General features: G+C 38.4%; 1 protein-coding gene across 2 annotated transcripts; it reads right to left on the bottom strand.

Annotated features, from left to right (window-relative positions):
• Positions 1–1479: 1479 nt before the first annotated feature.
• Positions 1480–20429, bottom strand: ntrk2b (neurotrophic tyrosine kinase, receptor, type 2b). Of its 2 annotated transcripts, none has more exons than XM_042509931.1 (18): positions 20179–20429; positions 17773–17847; positions 17601–17672; positions 17444–17512; positions 17205–17356; positions 16911–17047; positions 15457–15589; positions 13962–14270; positions 13849–13869; positions 13713–13721; positions 13577–13611; positions 12661–12760; positions 10715–10903; positions 9826–9956; positions 9532–9704; positions 7449–7689; positions 4473–4631; positions 1480–3244 (listed from the first exon to the last, which is right to left on the bottom strand). In XM_042509931.1, the coding sequence occupies exons 1-18, from the start codon at positions 20373–20375 to the stop codon at positions 3059–3061; spliced, it is 2388 nt and encodes a 795-aa protein (XP_042365865.1). In that variant the 5' UTR covers positions 20376–20429; the 3' UTR covers positions 1480–3058. The 2 variants fall into 2 exon arrangements, with proteins under 2 accessions (XP_042365865.1, XP_042365866.1); XM_042509932.1 differs by having other exon boundaries at positions 13849–13866.
• Between the last annotated feature and the right edge of the window lie 4977 nt (positions 20430–25406).

Raw genomic sequence — 25406 nt, 5'->3', positions numbered from 1 at the left:
ACACGCTTGTTTAATATTTTCAGCCTTTTGAAAATCTCAAAACAAGATAATTTGGAAAATAAATTACAAAATGCGCTTTAAAACCATTTTTTAAGCAGCCGTTATAAATGTGCTTTAGCGATGCCCGAAATAAAGAGCTGTATCAGTCGCCACGCGGCTGACAGGGACCGCTCAGAGAAATGAAAGTACCCCTGGGACACTTTAAGGGCAATCGGACTCTTAATTATACTTTTACTGCGGCCTTTTAGCCTACTATGTAGAATTAAAGATTACATCTTCAAAGTATGCTCTTGTAAATGACAAATAAATAAGTAGCATCAATATATGCAAAACCAAAAGTGCTGAAAACAAAAAAAATCCTCAGTACACTTAACTCACTTCAGTGAACACACAGAAAACTGCATCAAAATGCCTCGTCAATCCCTCTTAGAAATTACTCTTAAAAATGAATCTGGTCTTCTCTTATCAAACACAATCTCATCAACAGCAACATTTGAAAAACCTGCGTCTGAAGATGCATACAAAACCACATCACTTACAGATATGGGCCACCGAACAACAAAGATTTGCTGAATGGCATTTGCTGGTGAATGAAAAAACAAAACAAAAACTAAACTGTGCTCATTTTTTTTCTCTTTTTTTTTTTTTTTTTTTTGAGCTTGCCAAGTCCTCGATCTCTGTGCTTTAGATATATCAAATGAAAAAGGTTGTGAAATGAGCAGAGCACTCCAACAACGTTTATAACACCACTTTGTTAATATAGATGACCTTGTGTGTAAATATTTAAATAAAATATGACAAATGATAAGAGATTGTTTGAAAAAAAAGTTGTAAAATGCTGTATGCCCTTATGTTTTACAACCTCGACATTGATTTCACATCTGGACGTCCTTCTCAGGACTTGAGTAGGTTTTATATACTGAACAAACATTTGAAGGTAACACTTTTGTTTTTGCTCTCATTTTTCACAAGTTCAAGATCTAAGACTTTTTATGTACTCAATAGATATATTTCTCTCAAATTGTGGTTGCAAATTGGTTAAAATCTGTGTTTCCCAAAATAATCCATCCACCTGACAGGTGTGTCATATTAAGATGCTGATTAACCCTGAGAAACCTTAGAAAATTGGCCTTATTTCTTTTTAATACATGGGAAGAAGGTAATGGGCAATAAAAGACAAAATGAGCCAAAAATGAGGAAAAAATTAGTAAAAAGTAGAAGAAAATCACCTGAAAAATAGTATAAAAAGAGAGAGAGAAAGAAAGTTAAAAAAAAAAAAAAAAAAAAAGCATGACCTGGGGAAACAAAAATTAGATTCACTCTGTAACCTAATTTCAAATATGTGAAAATTAAAATTATCTGAAAATTTAAAATATAGTTTTTCCCTAGCTTTTTTCTTTTTCTCCCTAGACATTTTCCCCTAGATTTATAAAAATAATTTTCTAAATCTACTTATTTCTTGCAATTTGTGGAACATTTCTTACCAATTTCAATATTTTACTAAATCCTATGTTCTGGAACAAAATCAAGCCAGTTTGCTCAGGGTTCAAAGGTTGAAATACTTGTGATTGGTGTCTAAAAACAGCGCTAGAAAAGTAATGTCACTCCAGGTTCCAAAGGGTTAACAGCCTCATTACTACATGGGTGTGCCTTGGGATGGTCGCAATAAAAGGCTGCTTTAAAACGTGCAGTTTTATCACGTATCACAATGTCACAAGTTTTGAGGGAGTGTGCAACTATCATAAGCTGTTTCCATGTATTTGGTAGTACATCCAACCGGCCTTACAACTCCAGACCACATATAATCACACCAGCACAGGACCTCCACATCCAACGTCTTTACCTGCAAGTTATTGCAATAATTGGCCTGCACAACCGCAAACATTTAAAAAAATGTCAGAGAGCGTCTCAGGAAAGCTCATTTGCATGCTTGTCACCCTCAACAGTTTGCCATCGCAACCAACTTGTTGTGGTTGTGTGGCCGGTTGGATGTACTGCCAAATCCAGGGAGCATTGGATTCGCCATCTGTGGCATTGTATCGAGTGCTAAAGCTGCACATTCAAGCGTGGCCTTTTATTGTGACCATCCCAAGGCACATCTGTGTAGTAATAATGCTGTTAATTAGCTGCCATGTGGAAGGATTGTCTTAGAAAAGTGCTCACTGACATGGATTTTAACATACTTGCAACCAAAATTTGAGAGAACTAATCTCTTGGGTCTGTAAAAAAGTCCCATATCTTTAACTTAAACCTGTGACAAAAGGAAGCAAAAACAAAAGTGTAAATTTTTGTTCAGTGCATAACAGACACAGGCATGTATGTGAATCTACATGGGTCTCACACTGTTTTTAAACATTCATGTGCCATAATACACACATATGTTTAAAATTCAAAGAAATAAAAGCCTCTGTAAATGACTGAAAAGCCCCACACATTGAAATCAACAGAAAACAGAGTCAACATTTATAAATTCTACAAATATTAAAATAGTCTGTGACATATAAAATAAAAAAGCTTCAGCTGTTACTTGATGAGTATTTTTTCTATCTTCCTGCAGAATATGTCGCTCTGTGTGTTGAGAGAAGCTCTATCTACAAAGTTATGTCCACACAGAGTCCATTAAAGAGACACGTTTTTTTCCCTTTCATTCCCAGCAAATAGATTATTTAATATGATGAACTGAGATGGAGAAATCCAGTAATCAATGTTTCTGATTATCGGGTTTCTTTTATTTGTATGCCTTTCACATAAAGTTACATTATCCTGTATGCATTTTGGTTTCCATTTGTGAAACATGCCTCGGTAACAAATGGATAAGAAAAGAAAAATTTAAGGCTTTTCTCGATGTGATGATGAGGACACGGACGATAGCATTTACAGGAACATTTACAGCCAGGTACTGTACACAGGCACACTCACACAGTCGCACAGCCTTTTTTTCCGGCTCTCCTCTCCGTCACATCTTGTGCAAACAAACACACAGCCGCCCCTCCACGTACGAAGCCTTCCAGCTCACACACATGCACGCAAGAGTACATACAAGAACACGGGTGCATCATCAGCCCAGTATGTCCAGGTACACGGGCGAGGCCTTGGCGAGGCTCTGGAGCATGCTGTGGATCTCTTTGATGTTCAGCCTCATGTAGGGCTCCCTCTGCCAGCAGCCCAGCATCAGGTCGTACACCTCTTTAGGACAGGTGCGGGGCCGCTGCAGCACACGGCCCTGGGTGATGCACTCGATCACCTGCAGGGCACAAAGTGACAAAAGACTGTTTGACTTTGGTGTTTAAATGAGAGCAATGCAGCAGATGTTGCTAATTTTTTGGAACATCAAATGATTGAATGATGATTTAAATATGATGATCAGGAAGTTTTCACATTTATGCTGACGTAGTTAGATAATTCTCAGTCCATCCTGACGTAATATATATATTCGTTCGTTTTAATTTAGGCGCTTTTACACTATTTTTTGGGACGAGATGGGATCATTTAAAAAAATGTTGCTATAAAATATTTTTTTTGTCAAAAGAACTGAAAAACAAGGGGGCACTGGTGCTCTTGGGGTTAAGGCACCTACCATGAACTACAACGTCCCTGATTTATGTCCTGTCAGATGCATTTGTTACACATACACAAATGTTCTAAGTTTCCCCTGTGCCCACCCCAAAAAATCTTTGCCTTTGACTCCCAAACATATAATAAACAAAAAGATATATAAAATATCTTTTTGTTTATTTACAGAAGAATGCTGAGATAAAACTAAAGTTATACTTAATTTACAATATTCTTTAATATTTTCTGTAGCTGTGTGTAAACAGCATCGCTCTGATACTTGCCAGTTACTGATATAAAAGTTTTGTAAACGAAAGAAATGTGGAAACCCCGCTTCAGCCAAAGACTGGCATTCCGCGTAATTAAAACCAGTTTTAATGGATATGATGTTTGCACAGTATCTAAATCCTCACAAAACAAACAGTGGAATCATCGTTTTAATGATGCAAATGCAGCATCGGTTGCATCCTCCCTACGTGGTTGACGTCTTTGCACCCACAGTTTGTAAAAAAAGCCTTTCTGTTGAAAATTTGCTGTCTTTGAGGCCCAGCTGATGCTACCACACATCCTTTTTTTCTCTGACTTAAAAAGCTCCTCTAGAGGCAATAGATGTAACACAGCTGTTTGTTTTCACACTTACCAAAGGTGAACTTTGTTAATTTATGTACTACTTCAATTGGGTAAGTGTTACATAAGATGATATTTACAGTCAAACTTCTCCATATGACTAGCTCAGAGTTTGATAACTTTTCAAGTCACGGCCTGTGTTTTGGTGATAGCTGCAAAGCTGTGTTACATACAGACGATTTTTAATGAATTTTCCAACATCAAACTTTTTCTATAGTGAGACCATCAGAGGAAAAAGTGTCTTAAAGTGCCAGCGTTGACTACACTAACTGCAGACCTCTTGTGACTCTGACCTCATTGTTGGAGAGCTGGTACCAGGGCTGCTTGCCGTAGGTGAAGATCTCCCATAGCACCACGCCGAGGCTCCACACATCACTCTCTGTGGTGAACCGCCGGTACATGATGCTCTCTGGGGGCATCCAGCGGATTGGCAGCATCGTATGACCGCCCACCTGCAGACACAGACAGACAGTGAGTGAGTGACTCTTCTTTGTTGGGACATTTTTAGCCACACTTTGACTCGGCACTATGAATGTTGTTTTGCTGTTTCCCTTTGTTGGTCCTGACTGAAATATCTCAAAAACTACTGAACACACTGCAATGAAATTTGGTACAGATATTCATGGTGTTCAAAGGACACTTTCTAATGCTTTTGGTGTGTGTTTGTTTTAGCTGCTCACTTCCTCAAGGACGTGTGCTCTCCTCTAACTCTCCAGAGCTACTATCCTAAAGCCAACCACTAGAGGCCCTCTTTCTTGCCAGTCCTGGTAGCAATATTTTCTCCTCTGATTGGCTTACCCTGACCCTAACCAATCAACAAAAGCAAATAGTACTAGCTAATCAGATGCAGAGTTGGGGCGGGGTCATGTCTTTGCCATAGTAGAAAAAAAATTGACACCTGATGTCCCCTCCCACCTGCACACCTGTTCCTACTTTCTTCATCGGCCTCTCAGGTGTAAACCAGCACATATTCTCATGTTTCCTGTCAGATCATTTTACCTGTAATGTTAGACTCTATTTTTTAACCTTTTTGCTCCCAACGTGGTTAAAGCAGCCTCCCATTGCTTGCAGTAAAAGACAGTAGTAAAAGGACAATTGGTGCGTTCTGATGCCAGAAAAAAGTTCAGCATGTCCCAATGCATAGTATGTCAAATGCAGTATGCCAAAAATACCACAATGTCCCACTTCAACTGGTTGTATTTTGCAGTATGATTTTCTGGCTTTTCTGACCCACAATCCTCTGCACAGCAGAAGATATGTCACGTCAGCTGAGCCGCATTCAGATGACAGCTCTCTGGCACCCGAGTAAAGCTGCAATGATGGATGTCACCGCATTCAAGTGTGAGTACTACATCTATCTGTGATTTGTGTGTATAATTTACACATTAATGTTCTGTTAATTTTGCACTGCGGATTGTGAGGCGCATTGTTATGATGAAGTAGCACGTCCATTTGTGTGCATACTCCATGCAACAGCATGTACTGTGTAAGGACAGCTGCACTATGCATTGAAAGGAAAAAGTTTGCGAATTTGAATGCAGCAAATGTTTTATCTCTATCTGATTGGTCTTCAAGTCCTGTTCTTGTGTCCAAACCCGTGTTCACCAAGTCAGTAGTGACATTTGTAAGTGACATTTGTGGTTTTGCGGAACATATCTTGACAACTATTTATTTGATTGTTGTGACATTTTGTGTGAGATATTTAAGGTCCATAGAGACTCAACTTTTGGTGATCTTCTTTTAATTAACTGATTAATGATGGCAATCCCATCAGCTTCAGCTATCCTTTTTTTAGAGCTAACAAGCAAATGTTCGTGCAGTAACACGCTCAACTAAGACGACGAACATTAGGCCTTTACGTTCTAAACGTCAGCACGTCAACCTTTAGCATTTAGCTTCAACCACTGTTGTGCCAAAGAACGTCCCATGATGATATAGAGAGGGGTTTCCGTTATTTAGCCCACCCTCACTGATATAAATTGGATGGAAATAACACATTTCAGCAGCACTGCAAACTGCATCCTGCAAAAATGATCATGCAGTTAAACAGCTCTACCTGATCATTCATGGACTGTTGCATTAGACTACATTAGTTACATCTTAATGCACCTAAAAAAAAGGCAACTAAAATTTTCTTTAGAAGTGAGCAATTGCATTTTGTCAGTCTAGCATTCCTGTAACATGCCTGTTATAACATCAATACCTTTTATCCAACCAGGGTCTTCCTAACTTCTTCCATCTGATATTTCCTGTCTACTAAATGCATTTCCTTCTCTCGCTGTCTCCTCTTTTATCTAATCACCATCCTTTCAAATTCATCCTCTCACCTACAGAAACCCACACACCAGCATATATGATCATAACCGGCAGATCAACAATGGTGAATGGATGTAATTGTATATAATTCTAGTTTTATTTGCCACTAAACTAAACATTAAGCCACATCAGCCTTTTAACGTGAATTTTATGCATTTATATTCCTGGTTTACCCGATTCATTGTATCACGTAATTCGCAGCATTATAACAGATGAGAAGGTGATACTGTTAGCTGTGTTTGTGCTCTGTATTAACATTTGTAAAAAAAAAAAAAAAAAAAAAAAAGTTTGATATCAGGGGTTGGTGACTGGCCCGCTTTATGGTGATCATGCACCTCAGAGATGATGTGTTTTGCGTTCAGATCTCTCACTCCACTTTGGACAGCAGAGGGCACTGTGGGATTCAAGCTGGAATCTCAGACAGAGGGGATGAGGAAATAAAATACACCCATCTGTATAATGTATATTCTGTATTTAAATTGTATTGTGTTGTAGTATCAAGTTATTATAAAAACATGTAATCTTCTCACCACCATCAGTGTGTCCAAAAATATCCTGTGCCGTAGTTTAATATGTGCCGTTCATGAGTGAAGGGACGAATTAACTCTTGCCCAGGGAAAAGGAAAAACTGCTGATGCATTTTTGCACTGTTGGCCCTTATTCCCATGGAAACAGTAATTTTATGCAGATTATAGAATTTGCATTTAAATGGCATTAAAAATAGATAAAATACCTCTGGTTAAAATTGTCATTTATGCAGCTACACAGTTATTTCAGGCCAAAACTGGAATAAAATTCTAATTACATATTTGAGACAGTGCGTATGTGGCTACATTTCCATATTTCTGTATATATATGTATATATGAGAGGCTTGTGTGTGTGCTTATGTATGTGTGAGAGAGAGTGTGGGAGCAGGACAAAGGGGGGATTTTCAAAAATACTCTGAACTCACTCTGTAGTAGTCTGTGCTGTAAACGTCTCTGGACATGCCAAAGTCTCCGATCTTGACCAGCAGGTTTTCTCCTACCAGGCAGTTCCTGGTCGCCAAGTCTCTGTGGACAAAGTGTTGGGAGGCCAGGTAGACCATGCCAGCAGCAATCTGTTGGGCAATATGCAGCATCTGGGACTGGGTGAGCTCCACCAGGATACTGTGTTGACCGTCTGCCATTAGCACTGCATCAGGACCATGGGACCTGCACCCAGAAACACCTCATCAGAGCTTCAATCGATTGCATTACTGAATAGGTTAGAAAAAATAATGCCAAACACCAAAAAGTCACATTTGAGAAGCTGGAACCACTGAATGTTTAACAATGCTTCTAAAAAAAAAAAAAAAAACAGCAGATGACTCAATCAGTTATCGAAATGATTGCAGATTACTTTTTTGTTGATGGACCAAACATTTCAGCTGAACTTAAGTTGTTGCCAAAAAATTATTTCGAGGTTGCATAATCAGGTGATACATATCAGTTGTTGGCTAATTCAATGAATTAAATACCCGCAAATCGGATTATATAAAACCATGTGAACCCATCCAGCATTGATATAAAGCAGGCCCCCTCACCCACTGATTTGTAAGACTGCTTCAGTGGCCAACATTAAAGGGGACCTATTATGCTCTTTTTTTTTTTTTAAAGTTTATACTTGTAATTTTTGGTTTTGACTAGAAAATCTTTATATGCTTTAATGGTCAAAAAATGTCATTTTTCCTTATACTTTCTGTGCTGGAACACCTCAACCCCCACCCACCTTTGTGTGAAACACTCTGTTTAAGTGCCTGTCACTTTCTACCATAAAAAAATCACTTATAAAAACTTCCAAACCTAAATCTTTACAACTGGACATGATCCATCAGGATAAAGACATTAACAACATCAGCCACAAAGATTCCCTGACATTAGCACATAGCTACATGTAGCTGTGAGGGCTATGTAAACACCTGCAGCAACGTGCCTGGAGCAGATGACTATATAACGGAAACATCAGCTTGTATTAAAAAAATAGAACATACGTTGGAAACAGAGTTTTCAGAACGTCTTACATTTGAGGATTTTGCTCATAGGGATTATTTTTACATACATTTACCTCATCATTTGAAACTTTGGCCACATTTATTACAAACATCCAAAATTAACATTATATATATGACAGAAAACACGGAAAAGCATAAAAGGTCCCTTTTAAATAATTATCTTCCTCATTAGAAACAGAATTAAATTATTTTCAGCAGTGGATATTACATTACATTATGTAATGTCACAGAATATATCATGATATCACCCATCTGTTCCTTCAGTGCGCTCTGATAGAGTTAAAAGAATATTTGGACATTTCGGAAAATATACTTTCTTTCTGAGTTAGGTGAGTAGATCAATACCACTGTCATGTCTGTGTACACTAATTATTAAAGATGAAGCTAGTGCCAGGAGGCAATTAGCTTAGCTTAGCATTAAGGATGGAAACTGGGGCACAGCTAACACTGGCCTGGCTCTGTTCAAAATTAACAAAATCCACCTACCAGCTGCTCTAAAGCTAACACATTAAGTCTTGTTTGGTTTTTGTAGGGATTAAACAAAGTGTAAAGATGACAGGTTGTGGTTTTATGGTGGATTATGTGCTGGACTATCTTGGCCAAGAGCAGAAACTTTTTTGAGTCTTTGCTGGTTGCCAGGAAACTTCACAGTGATGAAAGGAATACAGGAATTAACTTCTTCCAGCCAGGAAATAGTCTATCACATAAACCAATACAAAACCACAACTTTTTTACATTTTTTTTTCTCCAAATTCAACAAACAAGGTACAAAGTGCTAATTGGTGAACTTCATAAGTGCAAAGGTTCTTTATGCTTAATGTCTTAATGCTAAGCTAAGCTAATTAGCTGCTGGCTGTAGCCTCATATCAAACGTATGAACTTGAGAGTGGCATCGACCTTCTTGTCTAACCTTTCCAAGACAGCAAATATCTATATATCCCCAAATGGTTTACACTATTCCTTTAAAACATGCCAGTATTTTTAAAAGTCAAAATGATCCTACCTGAGGAACTTGTTTAGGTCTCCATGTTTCATGTATTCAAACACCATGATGAGTGGGTCGCTCTCCACACACACCCCGTAGAAAGTGACGATGTGTTCATGTTGCAGGTTGGTGAGGAGCTCGGCCTCTCTGTAGAAGTCCGCCCGGCCGTTCTCGTTGGCCTCTTTCAGAGTCTGATGAAAAGGCAAAGACGAGGTAAGGCGCATTATCTACAACTCACATCCAGTCAATAGAATTCACTAACTGAATGACAAAGACATTGATTATTTGAGTGAACGGCGTCCTGGTCTGTACCTTGACCGCCACGTGGAGCTTCTCCTGGTCTGGTGTTAGGTTGTAGCACTCGGCGAGGAACACCTTCCCAAAGGCTCCCTCTCCCAGCTCCCGCTTCAGCACAATGTTGTGTCTCTTGATGTGCTGGACAACTTAAATGCAGAGTAAGAGAAGTTAGGTCAAGGGCACAAGTGCATCTTGATTTTTCAGTGGGTATTTTGGTGATTTTTAGTTAGGATTATATGAGAGATCAAATCAGATTCAGGCTGTAATCGCAGAATATTTTCATTTTGTTTTGTTTGATTTGGAAATGAATAAATGAGTCTATAAAATATCAGGAAATAGTAAGAGTCCAGAACAATCTAAAAAAAAAAAAGGTGTTAGAATTTACAATAAAAGGGCAATTCTGGAAAACAACACATTTGAAAGGCTTGAACTTGCAAACATTTGACAATTTTGCTTGATAAATTACATTTCAACTTAAATAAGTTAAAAATTAAATGAATACATTTTAAGTTAACTGAATTTGTGAAAAGAAGTTGAGGTAAGTTTGTAATGATTCAACTTGTTTTCGCAAATTCACTGAACATAAAAAATTTAAAGCAGCCTGGACACTAACTGTGTTAAAAAAATACTTTCGTTTTACATTGTAGGGTTAGTGGTTAGGACACAATCACGTGTGTCTAAGAAAGAAAGTCATCCAGGTTTATTCTGCTGAGTTGAGCCTTCTGTAAACAAGCTCGTGTTTCTGGACATCATCTGAGCGTCCAGTCGCCCTGCAGAGCAGCACTCAGTATCACAATGCAGCAGGATGTTGACAATAAATATGGCGTCCGGCTGTGACCCCTGCATGGATTTATCTGAAAAGGTACGGGTTACTGTCCATTTGTCGAACGCGGCGGTAACTCACACGTGTCAGATTTCAGCATGCTGCCCGAGTTGCGGAAGTACTGTGGGTTCTCAATGACAGGAATCTTTGTCATCCCAATGATCACTGCGTCTGGACCCATCTCCGAGGACGACGGGGTGTTGTTGCCATTGGAGACGTGATGAAGAGGGCTGGCAGAGTCATCGTCATTACTGATGACTGAGGAGGAGCCTAGGGAGCCACAGAGGAGGAGGTGGAGAGGAAAGAGAGGCAGGAGAAGAGTGAAAAGTAAAGGATGATGAGCGGAGAGAAGAAAGGAAATTGTGGCGATAGATGGGGAGAAGAAGGAGGACGCGTAAGAGGAGGGTTGGAGGGAGAAAAGAGAAAGAAGGACTTTTAATTACAAGTTGTACATAATGACAAAAAGAAATCAGAAGATCAGGGAGGATGACTCAAATTCCTGCCACAGTCATATTGACACTGATTCTGTGGAAATGAGCTTGAGTCAACAGTAACACACTTACAAGTAGAATAAATTGCATTAATGGTTTATAACCCATTATAATGTAGTTGTCAGCAACTTTAAATATATTTTAAGTGTTTTTTAATCAATTTGTCTCATATAAATCTTCTCATGAAGAATCCATATCTGTGTATAAACAGTTCATACTTTTTGAAAAACACACTGTAAGGATTTGTTTATGTGTGTAAAGCAGCAACATTATGGGATATTATTATTAACTGTTTTATACATTGGTCATAAATGATTCATAAGGGGAATTTCTAATTGATGACAATCAAATAAAAAACACTTAAAGATCCAAAGTGTAGGATTTAGGGGCTTCTATAAGCAGAAATGGAATATTAAATCTATGACTATGTTTTCATCAGTTTGTAGTCACCGGAAACAAAGAATCGCAGTTTTTTGTTATCTTAGAACGAGCAGTTTATATCTACAAACAGAGCGTTTCCCCTTCCAGAGAGTCTGCTGTGTTTTTTTTTTTTTACAGTAGCGCAGAACAAACAAACCAAACACTGGCTCTAGATTGGGCCATTCACATTTGTACATTTTCACGTTTTTACGTTTCACGTTTTCCCATTTGGGCACCGTAGTTTTTCATGCTTGGTAAAGAAGAGAAGTTTTAGTACTGCAACAGCACCGCTAGATGCCACTAAATCCTACACTGGACCTTTAAAATGTATTCAATAAAATAATCTTATGTTAGAAACGTCCTTATATTAAACTATTCCATGCTCTGTTATAGCGTTATATGAACCATTTATTAACTTTAATATACTGCTGATTACATTTTTAAATTTTACTGAGTTTTTACTAACTCGTGGTGGTTTTAGAAGAATGACTTGTTCAACATTTTTGTAAATTTGCTTATTTGCTATTTTGCCAAGAGTCAGATGAGGTCTTATGTGTCGCCAAAACTGAAGCTATAACCTGCAGCCAGTTAGCCTAATTTAGCATTAGGCTGGAAAGAGGCAGATTTTGTTGGTCTGACAGGGCTGAGCCTGCTTTTCCCACCCATTTTCAGTCTTTGAGCTAAGCTACGCTAAACAGATACATGTTAAAGTGGTATCACTCTTTTAATCTAATGCTGGACGAGAAATTTCAATGTATTTCCCTAAAGGTATTAGTATTCTTTGAAAGGTCCAATGTGGAGGATTGAGAGACATCTATTGGCAGAAAAGATATCGAATATTCATACGTGTATAATCACCTGAGTGGTTGTGTTTTTGTTACCTCAGAATGAGCCGTTTATATACATACAGAGCGGGTCCTCTACTAAGGAGTCTGCCATGTTGTTTCTACAGTAGCCCAGAATGGACAAATGAAACACTGGCTCTGGATAGAGCTGTTTGCAATATTGTGTTTTGCTTTGGCCGTCTACACGCTTCTGGAGAAGTTTCAGCTCAGCAACCTCATCGCTCGATGTCATATAATCCTAAACACTGAACATTTAAGAAAATTAGCTCACCTTTAATACCAAACTTGGAGTTTCTTCCATATTTGAGAATAATCACCATCAAAACGCAGCCAGTCAAAGCAACTCCTGCGATCCCCACAACGACATACACCTGTGAAAAAAAACATAAAAATATTTAAAACAAAACTGTCAACAAAAACGTGGCATCTTTATAGAACAGTAATTCCCAGCATGGGGTCAGGATCGCCATAAAATGAATGTGAGGAATCATGAGATTATTTACATGATAGGGTCAGCAGAAAAAGAAATATTTATGTTGCATGTTCTGAATTTTAAAAATAATTCAAACAAAACTGTGATGGAGGATTGGGAGTAAATATTTATGTAAAGATTTATGTAAGGGGGTCACAATGACAGGAAGCATGGCTTTAACCCTTTTAAACCTGGAGCGATGTCAGTTTTCGTGTGCTGCTTTCAGACGTTTTACAAGTATTTAACCCTTTGAACTGTGAGCAAAGTAGTGGGATTTCTTTCAAAAACGGGATAAAAGGCAATAATAAACTTGGTAATAAATGCTATTATGTTATTAGTTGATTTCGAAATTATTTTTTATAAAAGCTAGTGAAAAATATCTGGGGAGGAAAAAGCTAGTGGAAAAAATACTGTATTTATAATTATACTAATTACATATTATGTTACAGAATTACATATTTTTAACCACTTTTTATGCCAAGTCTTGCTTTCCTTTTTTGTGTGTTGTTTGTGAGTTTTTGTGTACTTTAAAAAAAAAAAAAATAAAAAAAAAATTGAAACAATTTTAAGGTAAATTTCTTGTAGTTTTAATTCATTTATTGCTATTTTTTGGGTTAATTTCTTCTTTTGTTGCTCATTGCCTTCTATCCATGTTTTTCAGAAAAATCCAACCAATTTGATCATGTTTCAAAGGAGATGGGTGAAGATCACTTACGGCAACACTGTCGTCCAGTGGAGGGAGGGGAGAGTCTAAAAAAATCAAATAAAATGAAATGCTTGTTAGAACATTTAAAAAATGATGACAGCTATTATGTGCAAACAGTTGACTTTGTGATGCTTCAAACACCTACCGGTGGTGTCTGGGCAGCAGAAAGATGCAGGCAGAGGCCACAGGAGAAGGGACAGGTCATGGGAGAGTTACTACGGTTGTTATGAAGCCAACATATTTAAGCATTTTTGGTTTTATAGAGCTGAATCATAACTTACAGTAGTAGAAGGGGTCTTCTGCTGAAAAGAAACAAAATTCTGTGTGTTAAAAGTAAAATTTATCAGCAGAAATGTGCTTACTTCTTCCTCAATGTACTATTGTGAAAAGACACCTGTATGGTCGATGTCAGGCGGGTTGATGAACTGGGCGGACACCTTCTTCTCATCCCGGCCGTACTTATTCTTCGCCACCAGCCTGTACACGCCGTTGTGGATGTGCGTGGGGTTGACCAGCTGAAGGCAGCCGTGGTACTCGCTCTCTGTGGACTCGTGGATCATGGTGCGGATGTAGTCCTGCTCCTCGAGCGCTTTATTCTCGTGGTACCACTGCAGCTCGGGTTTGGGATTCCCCGTGACGCTGAAGGGGATGCACCAGTGGTGGTCCCGCTCCGGCCCCAGCAGCTGCTGGATGGTGGGGGCAACTGACACGGAGGCAACAGTAAAGGAAGAGTGATAACGGGGTGACAGGAAATCAAACACCAGGAGTAACAGCCAGTAGGAAAAGTAACATTTACGGGCTCAGAGGGGAGATGCTGTTGGAGGGGGTGAAAAGAGAAGAGAGACTGATGACACAACATTTAAACGCTGACATCAGGAAAACGTGGAAGAAGAAATTGAGGAGAAATGTGGCACTAAACAAGCAGAGGAGTGTGCATGAGGAGCTTCACAGGAGGAAGAGTTATGGACAGGAAACACGGAGAGTCAATAAGATTTGCCAAGAGACTGTAATGATAACTAAGTGAGGAGCCTTGTGCCTCCACTGGAAAAAAAAAACAAGGTTTAGAAGAAAGCATTTAAAAGATAATGAGTGAAATTTAATTAAATTAATTTTTTAATTTATTTAATTTTTTTGTTACTAAATATAATCACTACACACATACTGTTCTGTAACAAATGATCCTGTAAAATTCTGGTAAACTACTGGCAACTGTAGTTGCAAGCATCCTACTGTTAACTTTAACATTATATTATGGTTAAACTGATCACAGTATTTTACAGTAGAATGTGATGTTTACAGTGTAAGATTTGTCCCAAAAAAAAGCATCAAGATTTTGGAAAAACTGTATATTACTGTTAAATGTGGCCGTATTTTTCACAGCGGTAATATTGCCTCCAAAAGAACCATCAAAATTTATTTTAAAGTACAATGTGAGGTTTAAAGTGTGAATTTGATCCTACAGAGTTTTACTGTACATTACTTTTAGAATTTGGCCATATTTTTACAGCAGTAAAATTGCCACCAAAAACATAAAGATTTACAGTATTTTACTGGATTTTTTAAAAAAAACTGTTGACTACTGTTAGAATTTTGGCGTATTTTTTTTTACAGCAATTTGTTACCGTGTACATTTCTGCTGAATGACATGTAGTTGTCAGCATCCTACTGTTATGTTACAGTGTCGATACTGCAAATCACTTCATTATATTACTATACAATAAATTACTCTATTTAACTGTAGAAAAGAGGTTTTACTGAATTAAAAAACAAAAACAAAAAACCTGTATAATACCGTTCAAATTTGGTCTTATTTTTTCTAGCAGTTTTCTTATACTGTGCAGTTTGTTAACATTTACAGTCAACGATAACATAAAAGTAAGAGTGCTTACAGAGAATATTGAGCTGCAGGGTGGCCTCAGTCTGACCGACCATGTTCTCGGCGCTGCATATGATCACCTTGCCATTATCATCAGGAGACAGGTCTGACAAGGTGAGGCTGCTCTCGGTTTCAGAGGGATCAATCTGTAAATACAGCATTATTGTTTTGCATTAGAAGATCTCAATTTTTTTTTGGTTTTAGAGCCAAGGACCCCTTACAAGATAAAGAATATAGCAGGGACCCTCTCATCTATGTCCCTTGAAATAACAACACAAGAGAGATGAAGACATGTCTTGAAAATAACTGCACCATCTCAACCAGGGCTGGGTGATATATTGATATTATATCGATATCATGATATGGCCAAGATATTGTCTTCGATTTTGGATACTGAAATATTGTCAGTGTTTTTCTGGTTTTAAAAACTGCATTACTGTAATGTGATGATATTTTCTGAACTTACCAGACTGCTACTCCAGCTTATTATTATATCCACATCAATGATGATCATTCACATCTTGCTGTGTAAATATTTTGTGAAAGCATCAATCGTCAACCCTACAATATAACAATATCGATGTTGAGGTCTCGGTATATTTGATTTTCTCCATATTACCCAACTCTAATCTCAACACAGAATACCCCTAAAACAATGCAACTTATAGTAGTTAAATTAGCTGCAGGTGACACTTCACAAAATTCTGAAAGCTAATTTAAAGAGCATTTAAGTGTGTTTCATCCACTATACATTTTCAAAAGTTTTAAAACACAGATTCTGATTATTTTAAATGATCTACAGTTTGTTAGATTAGAACATAATCTATGGGCTATTTTATATTAAAATAAAATACGAACTTTAATTATTGCAATTTTAAAGAAAAGGTTTGTATCAGACACCCCATCTATATAGAACCGGGATGACATCACTTAATGGAAAGAACATCCTTCTCAGAAAAGCTTCGGGAAATTAAATTTGAGGGAATTTGGAAGCAATGGAAAATGTACATTACCCCCAAAAACTTTTTTTTTAGTGTTCAACTCTTGATTGTAACTTTTTTTTGTCTTCATAGTAAAACATTTCCGGGATTAAGAGAAAAGTTCAAGCAGCATGCACATCCAAAAGTGATAACAAAAGCTAGATGCTGGACCAAGCAAAAATATGAAATAATTATATATAATATATATAAATATAATAAAATATGAAAGAATAAATAAAGTCGGCACACTTTCCCCTCAATATTTACAACATGTGCATTTGTCCATCCCTGTAAAAACATGAAAGTAGCAGGGGGGGGGTTTAAATTGACAAAATTAAATAAATGGATGCACAAAAGCCTAAACTTAGTGTAAAAAAAAAAAAAAAAAGAATCAACAGAATGCAGTAAATTAAGTGTTTGACGCTTAAAATTTATATGGGAAATAATGAAACCAAACCTACGCCCCTGGGTGTGCAGACCGGCTCACCTCGTGGTGGGTAGAGAGCCAATCAAGGTTCCACATGATCTCAGGAGGAGGCGAGCCAGAGGCTTTGCACACAGCTTTGGCGTTACTCCCCTGCATCTCCGTCACAGTGTACGGGCTGACCTCCACTTTAGGAACCACTGCGAGAAACGAGCAAACAGCAAAATTAAACATCCAATCAGAACTTTACATAGACTTATTTGTTTACATATCCGCCTTTCCTGTCTCCAGGAAGTCTCTCTACATGTTCAATATCACATTCCCAGTGCTGCTTATTATAACGCGGTTTCACATTACCGCAGTCTGGTGGAGTGAGCGTGGTGAAGGCCTGTGGTACTCCTCTCTCGTCTATGCAGTTCAGCTCTTGACTGTCAGGTTCTTCTAGCAACCTCAGTTTGATCCACAAGTTCTCACAAACACAATCCAGAGGGTTACCGGACAGCAGGAGCCTGGGAAATAAAAAACACAGTACATGAGAAACTGTAGTTGCACATACAAAAAACACCAGATGTACTGATATTTTTCTGTACACTTACGGGAAAGTTGTGTTAAAGTTCTGAAATGTTCTCCAAGACAGCGTTGATAGGTTATTGTCTCTGAGATTTCTAAAAGAGAACAAAAATAGCAATCAAAATCCAAACTTGTGTGTACTCCAATGACACACCTTTAGAGGGACTTTGGCATGCGTCTTACACATATTGGAGTTTTGTGTTGTTGAAAAAAGCATCTGATGATATAGACGTCAATCTCGTTCTCATCACTGTTCTGTTGGAAGTCGAAATGCAGAGTCATCAGGTCATCTGCGACGCCTGTGCTTCAGCAGAATATATGATTGTGATTTGAAAGCATACTGTGTGATACTTACAGGTTTCTGAGGTTTATGTAGTGTCTCAGACTGTTGTCGTTGATGTCAAACAGTCTGTCTTGATTGGTAATGTATCTGTTAAAGAATAGAAAAGAAAAAGCAGTCATGACACACGTGCTCACCCATCGTTTAGTGTAAAGTTTGAATCCAAAGGTGTTGGCAAGTTGTTCTGGACGTAGACACAGGCTGAGAAGCTCTGGTGCTCAGTGAAATAACTTGATCTGAAATAAGTAAGTGTGCTATGCTCTAAAGCAAGAGAATCACTTGTGTTTGTATATCTTTTAGGAAACTAAATGCTATTACAGAGGTCTTTTTTTATCATTTTGTAGCTAAATGTGATCTCTGCTGCCCACACAGCTGTCATGTTCCTTTAGTGAGGGAATTTGGTCTGCAGTACTTTTAGTTGTCAACAACATGTTTTTACACACTGCCAGTAGCCTATGTTTAGCAACAGACATAATATTCTGTATTGTTGGTGATACTGTTTATATTATTGTATTAATTGACAAACATACAAAAATAGTTTTACATTTTGATTAAAATCAAAATATAGCACTTTTATGACTTAATGATGTCACTTTGTTAAACTTTTTGGATAAAAGTATGACCCTAAAAATATATTATAACATTTTTAATAATTATGCAGTCTCAGAGAGAGACAGTCTATAATCTATAATCAGTAGGCTACATCCTGATTATTTTTTAAAATATGCAATTTAATCATTGTATTTTAATGGGGACTAGCTAAACTAGCTACTAGCAAAAAAAAAGTGTGAAATATTTTAAGGTAAAGGTTTTTATTTTTAAATGGGGACCGACTGAACTACTTTTGAGCATGGCAATACAAAGCAGAAATTGTATAAATTTTTTAACACATGATAATTCAAAGATGATTTTTAAAAAATATTGTAAGGTGAATTTTTTTTTAATGGGGACCAACTAAACTACTTTTTTTGATAATGCAAAGCAGATATTTTCCAAAATACTTTAAAGTGAAGTAAAGTAAAGTAGTTTATTAAAAACTACTTCTAGGACATGATAAAAGCAAAGCAGAAATGTTATATATGTTAAACTTTTTTTTACTTTATTAATTAGAAGTATATCACTGAGGATTTTAAGTAAGGACCAAAAAAAACACCATTTTATATTACCATTACATTGCTGTTGCAAACATCAGAAAAGATTAACCACTTAGATTATGTTGTTGTCTTGTGTAAATTTTAAAAAATTGGTGGTAGGGAGACACTTTTGTTTACATGTGGATGGTAACTTTAGTTACACAAGGCTGTGATATATTACAAGTTAAAGTAACTATCTAAAGGGTCTGTGCTGCTTCGGGAGTTTTTATTGCCAAGTATTACAAATAGGGCACAGGATTTTTTTAAATTTTTTTTTTAAATGTATGGTTATTTTTTAGAGAGTTCAGCTGACAAGCCATCGTGAAATTTTCTTTATGCTTCACAGGTGTTTTATTTGCCAAAGAAGCACATTTCACCCACTAAAAAACAGGCACTTTGCGTGAAATGTACAAAGTTTGGGCTGCTATAAGGCTTCTATAATTTCTAAGATAAATAGAAGAATAATCTTGTTATTAGGCGCCTATAACCTACATCTTTGATGGGTTTATGACACCTACTTCCAGTCTGTCTGCCTCGGGAAAACTCACCCAGTATCCCCTCCATCCTCCACTGGGTGCCATGCAGTTGTACACTTGTGCAGGGTTGTAGCAGGTACACTCCGACACAAGCCTACACACTGACGCAGATAAGGCTACATAACTGTGGGGAGCCTATCGCCGGGCTGTATACAACCGATGTGATCTCGTGTGTAATCTGGCAACAATGTGGTCATTTCTTGAAATATTGAGCTTATATCACCCCCCCCCCCCCCCCCCCACAGCGTGCGAAAAAAAAAGTCAATATTAGAGGTGAGAGTGTGCGTCGGGCCTAAACATTTACTCCATCACTACCTCTGGAGCTGTTTTGTAAAGGAAACACCGACTAATCCAAATAAGCCTGACGCACACTCTCACCACCATTACACACACACACTCTATCGTCGTTAGTGGCACGCGCAACCCCCATCTCCGCCACACATATACACACACGCGCGCGCGCGCACACACATATACTAGGCTACATGATCTGACAAACCCATTGGTTATGTGGGGGGAAAGAAATTCGCATATTTAGTGTTTGACATCAAGCGCAAACGCCAGATTGGTGTTCAATCCACATGGGGAAATCATATCAGGCCTTTTAGTAATATTGGTGTTATGATTACCTTTATTATGATCATAATCCTAGCTATTGGGTATTATTGCGACCTACGATCGAAGGTACTTCTTTACGCATTGCATCCTAATAAGTTCATACGCCGTGTGCACGATCATTTTCATACACTTACATCTCCGTGATGTTTTCCATGTCATCTAACGTGAGGAGAGGGAAATCCTTGATCCCCGGTACAGAATCAATACAAACAATCCTTGAGATGCTGCAAGTGCAGGATGCGGGGCAAGCATCGCTAAATCTCCACAGCCCCATCAAAACCAAAAACAATCCAAGACGAGCCATGCCATATTCCCCAGCGCTGGAGTCCATCGCAGGTCCAGTGATATCCCCCACGAATCCCCCAAAACTGAATCAAATTGAGTAATTGTTAAGATTTCCTCCCTGGCTGCTTTTTTTTTTTTTTTTTTTTTGAAAAATCTTGGCCAAGTTAATCCTTTCGACTCCGCAGAAGAAGAAGGAAAAAAAACGCCGTCTGTGAGGAATGCGCAGAGCCCACGGTTTTAATATCAAGATGCCATGGACTGGCCTTCCCGTCTCCGCAGAGCTGGTATCACACTACTGCATATCGATGTCGTGAAGCAAGGTGTCAAGTGGTCCGTCCTGGTGCTGCTGCTGCTGCTGCTGCTGCTGCTGCTGTCTCACTCCTCTATCTCGGGCACAGACTGTTCGCCTCTGCCTTGTAAAACAAATATGAGGTGTTCCAGATGTTTAGAGATCAATAGGCAGGGCCCCCCCACGAGCGATTTCTCATATGTGTGGTGATGGGGAGGAAAATAAGAGAGACTGCACAGTGGAGTAAGGATGCGTGGTGATGCTGCGTGTGTAGGGAGGAAGGCTACCTGCATGCGTCTATCGATTATCGCCGAGGACGAGCGCATCTCCCCCCAGCCATCACCGGGATCGGGTTTAAGATGGGTTGCGATGATACGCCCGGAGATGTATTTCTGGCAAGTTGTATTTATAGGAATTTCTTTGAGGTTTTTTTTTTCTCTCGATCATGCAAAACCTCACATGCTGCAGTCTCACTGGGGCTGCACAAGTGGGCATGTATGGGTCAACTGCCCTGTTTGTGGCGGGCACAACAACAATATGGATGTAAACTGTTGTGTTGTAGTTGCTCTGAAGCCATGCGTTGGACAGCGCTTTTTTCCACATCGACACTGTTGTACGGTTGGCCATTAGGCCTATAGTGTGACGTACGGTTGACGCACAAGACGGGGTGCATCTATGAAAAATAATTACCTAGCCTATACTATGTCTGCAAGCTTCAAATGGGTCTCACTCCAGTCAGTGGTCATATATATATGGGGAAGAATCTAAAATAAAAAGCTATTTTGTTTTAGATATTCGTCCTGAAAAAAAATGCATTTTTCAAAAATAATGTTTTTTTCTGTTAAGTTTGGCACATAGAAAAAATACGGTTTTATTTGCAGAACTGGGCTATATTTATACAGGCTTAATAAACCTGGATTTTAATTTAACAATATGCAAGTATGGTGGTGTCAACACACCAATAAAGATTATTAAGGTGACATCAGGTCATTTAGGACAGTTTTTATTACCAAGACAACCACTTAAAACTGTGATTGCTGCTTTAAGTACAACTTTTCTAACTTTTTATGGGTCTTTGTTACATTGATATAAAGAAAATATGTTGCAGAGTAAAATAATTAAAAACTTTCGACCTTCAAACACACAGAGAACCCCCACCATGCTCCCATGACATGTTAAGGTAAAATAGGACAGTCATGTTTGATTGTATCCATTTATCAGTTCAGTCATTAATTCATAAAAATCATTAATTTAACTTACTATTCATTAAAAAAAGATTTCCTATCTTTTCTGCCAGGCTTTCTCTGTTCTTTTAATACCTGTTTCCTTGGTGCAATATTGTCTAAAATGGATGTGTGTGTGTCTAAGTCTGGACTCTTGTGGCTGACATATTGCATCATCTTTAATATTTTTAAATGACAAAAATTCTAAAAATGTCCAGATGGCACACAATAGCATACCTCATGTTCATGTCCCATTTTACCTCAATGCATTAACGCTCACTCAAAACCCATAAAATGTAAAGTATGTTGAGAAATATTCAGATTATGAATTTTTGTTTAAATCAATAAAATGCAACATCCTAATTCCATGTTTGTTGATATACTCTTACTGTTTTAGCTTCAATAGTCTTATTGCCAAAATAAAATAATTAACAGGCCACATGGTTTACGTTGCAAGTTCTGGGACCAGACTTATTATTATTATTTTTTGTAATCTTTGCTATGTCCATCCTAGTTATCTCAGACCAATAAATATGATTGTTTGTAAAGAGGATTTCTTCATCAATAACTCCATAACATGTTAGGTGACTTGATGCTTATATTTAGACCAAAGAGCATAAGATGTAAAAGCTTATTTGTCCCACTTTACCTGATGCCACACATTACCCGCCTTCACCCTATATACATTATTTCCCCACTATTACATCTAACTGAGCAAATTAAACATCATTTAAATCCTTTATTTATCCATCCTTTGAAAGTTATAGTGCAGTGGTCAATATCAACAAGATAACGTATCTCAAAATGATCAAATGAACTCTATTTACCAGTGGATTCCTAAATTTCACTCATAATGAGGAGACATACTCAGCCAGGACACATGATCTATGACACAGCCTGCATGGTTAGTGTCGCTATGGTGACTTGCTTTTTACAAATAGCGCTGACAATGTCAAGTGTCGCTATGGTTGCAGATGAAAATATGTACGCAGGCTTTTTTTATGAGAAACATCAAGAACTGAATTATATCTGTCTCCATGGTAACCTCAGAGTATAGGAGAGGGAAGAGAGCTCTTTATTTTGCAACAGATCCTTGCCTATATCTGAAGGAGCATGACAACACTACAAGAGAACAGGGGGATTTAAAATAGATCAAGTATAGAAGTAAATGGGCAGTGAGGTGGACAGGGGCGGAGCACCAAATTCTAGGCCCAGTGCAGCAGCATTCTCTGTGGGCCCCCCGCCCTTCGTCTCTTGATCCATGTCTCTCTCACGCACCTTTTTATTTTTTCCTTTCTTTTTTTGCTTGTTTGAACCCTGAATTCACTTTCTTGGGGAAAGACATGACAGCTGGTGCTCCAGCAGCATAAGCAGTCACTGACTCGAGCTGCGTTTAGAGACAAATCCGAGTGCAGGGCTGGACGAAACTATTCTTTACCTTTAAGGAGTGTCACAGTCTGCTCTGCCTCTCTCCTGCTGCTGTGGGATCTTTTCCTCTTACTCCACCCCCACCTCTCTCTCCACCTAGCCGCTCCCCCTCCTCAGCCTCATCACCTCCACCTGATGCTCCTGGATGCTCTTCATCTCCAATCAAGCCAGTATTTAAGCAGCCTCACTCCACTCACTCTTTGCCAGATTGTCTTTGCTTCCACGCCTGACCTTCCAGCACTCACTCTCGGACCGTTTTCGTGGTTTCGACCTCGCTCGCCTCTGACCACCTCTCCTAGTCTCTGCCCCAGTAAACCTAACAGACCTCTGTCTTCGACCACGAGGTGATGGAAACACAATATCCGGGTGAATGCGTTACTTTTAGCCCCTTAACTGCCAAGATGCAAAGATGCGCCAACACAAAATACCATCCATCTCCGCCCAAGCAGACATCAATCCAAATTAGTCTGCACCAAGTTTGTAAAAGAGACTGAATAAGTAAGAGATATTAAAGAAATTCAAATATATTAAATATATTTAAAAAAGTAACCACCATAAAGTTTTCATAGGCCTCCACCTGTGCTGCTTTGTTCTGTTTACTAACCTGTTCACCAACTTGTCTGTGATGTATAATGTAACACACCAAAAAAAAAAAAAAACAACAACAAAACAAACAACCAAAAGACCCCAGAAAGGCATAGGCTACTCATTTGCTGCAGAGATGTGTACACAGTTTTGCTCTACTGGTTATGGGAAAGGAATCCCTGGCCTATTTTTAGCGAGTTTATGCTTGTTTAAAAAACCCAAGGGGGTATAAGTGTGCTCTCACTACCTTATCATTTCAGCACTACAGGAACACTAAACTGAATTTAGTTACACTGAGAAAAACAATTTGTGCATATGTGTTTAACTTGTGAATTCAAAGCTTACTTTCTTTTTGAAATTTTCTTCCACTTGAAGCCTAGATGATGGTTCTGAGCTGGAATAAAAACAAGGTGGTTACTGCTGTGCTTTAAAGTTTGTCTTGCACCAGCAGAAAGGTTGTTTAACACCAAGAGATCTTCCCCCTCTTGTATGCTGAGTTTATATCCACTTCTGCACTATCCAACTCTGCAACTCCTCCATCTCGGCTCCCACCTCCTCCTGAACCAGCTGGTGGCAGACTTGTCTTGAACCTTGTGTGCAGTGATGCAGCTGTGACTCAACCCACTGAACTATATCCTGTACTATCCGCTGTCTCTGAGTGTGTGGATTATCAACACTGTTACACTCCTGTAACTTATCTGAGTGGAAGAAAAGCTGTTTCTCTTTCAGACATAATTCATCTATTTCAGACCAAATGATGTTTCTGTTTAAAGCATTCTATTGAGGGTGGGTTTAATTTCCACAAATCATCAGCAAATATATACAGTTATAGAAATTATTGGTAAAAATACAAATGCAATACGCAGATAACTAATGCATTTACAAATACCATACTATTCTTTTAGTATTTATAAAAAAATAACACAATATAGGGGTAAAATAAACAAAAACAACAACGCAAAAGACTAAGTACCCAACCCATCAGTATTTCTGAATCTTAGGACATAGTATATAACAGTGTATTAAAGTGGCTAAATCCCATAAAACATAAAAAAAAACTTAGGTTTCACCTTCATATACTTGGATTTGTGTAGATACATTTTTTCCCAAGTATTAGCTTGTTATTAAAGTCATTTTTTGCCGTAGTCCATGATAAGTCCATAAACAATGCCCTTTTGAAAAAAAAAAGTTGTCAAGTGGAGAAACCTTCAGGGAAAACCAGTCATGTATAGCAGCCCCCAACTGTATCTATGATCCGTAAACTAACCTGACAGTCGATATTCAGGGCAGTAAAACCCTAGCGGTCACGCAGTGGTTATTAGAAGTAGCTGGGAGTGTCCGCCGAGGGGGGCGGGGTTGAGAGGGAGAGCTGCCTGCGAGTCTGAACTCAGGAAAATAATACAATAAATATTAAAGGAGCGTTTGATATATTGTTCTTCGTGGCCATGAGGGTGCACCAATTCCTCTCCGTGTATTTAATGTAGCTTAGCCCCGCCCGCCCGTGCTGTCTTGAAAAGCATAAGTAACAAGCCACCGTGTGAGTGTCGCTGAA

Source organism: Plectropomus leopardus, chromosome 20 (assembly GCF_008729295.1).
Source record: "Plectropomus leopardus isolate mb chromosome 20, YSFRI_Pleo_2.0, whole genome shotgun sequence".
Taxonomy (NCBI): domain Eukaryota; kingdom Metazoa; phylum Chordata; class Actinopteri; order Perciformes; family Serranidae; genus Plectropomus; species Plectropomus leopardus.
Note: the sequence above shows the minus strand (reverse complement) of the source record. Positions and strands in the feature narration are given on the sequence as shown.

What these genes read in the sequence shown, in the direction of transcription:
- ntrk2b (XM_042509931.1), bottom strand. Translation starts at nt 20,375, where the DNA reads ATGGACTCCAGCGCTGGGGAATATGGCATGGCTCGTCTTGGATTGTTT. An exon ending in TACATAAACCTCAGAAACCT is followed by an intron (nt 17,673 to 17,772) that starts GTAAGTATCACA and finishes GACTTCCAACAG; the next exon opens with AACAGTGATGAGAACGAGAT. An exon ending in ACCAGCTCTCCAACAATGAG is followed by an intron (nt 3,245 to 4,472) that starts GTCAGAGTCACA and finishes TGTGCCCTGCAG; the next exon opens with GTGATCGAGTGCATCACCCA.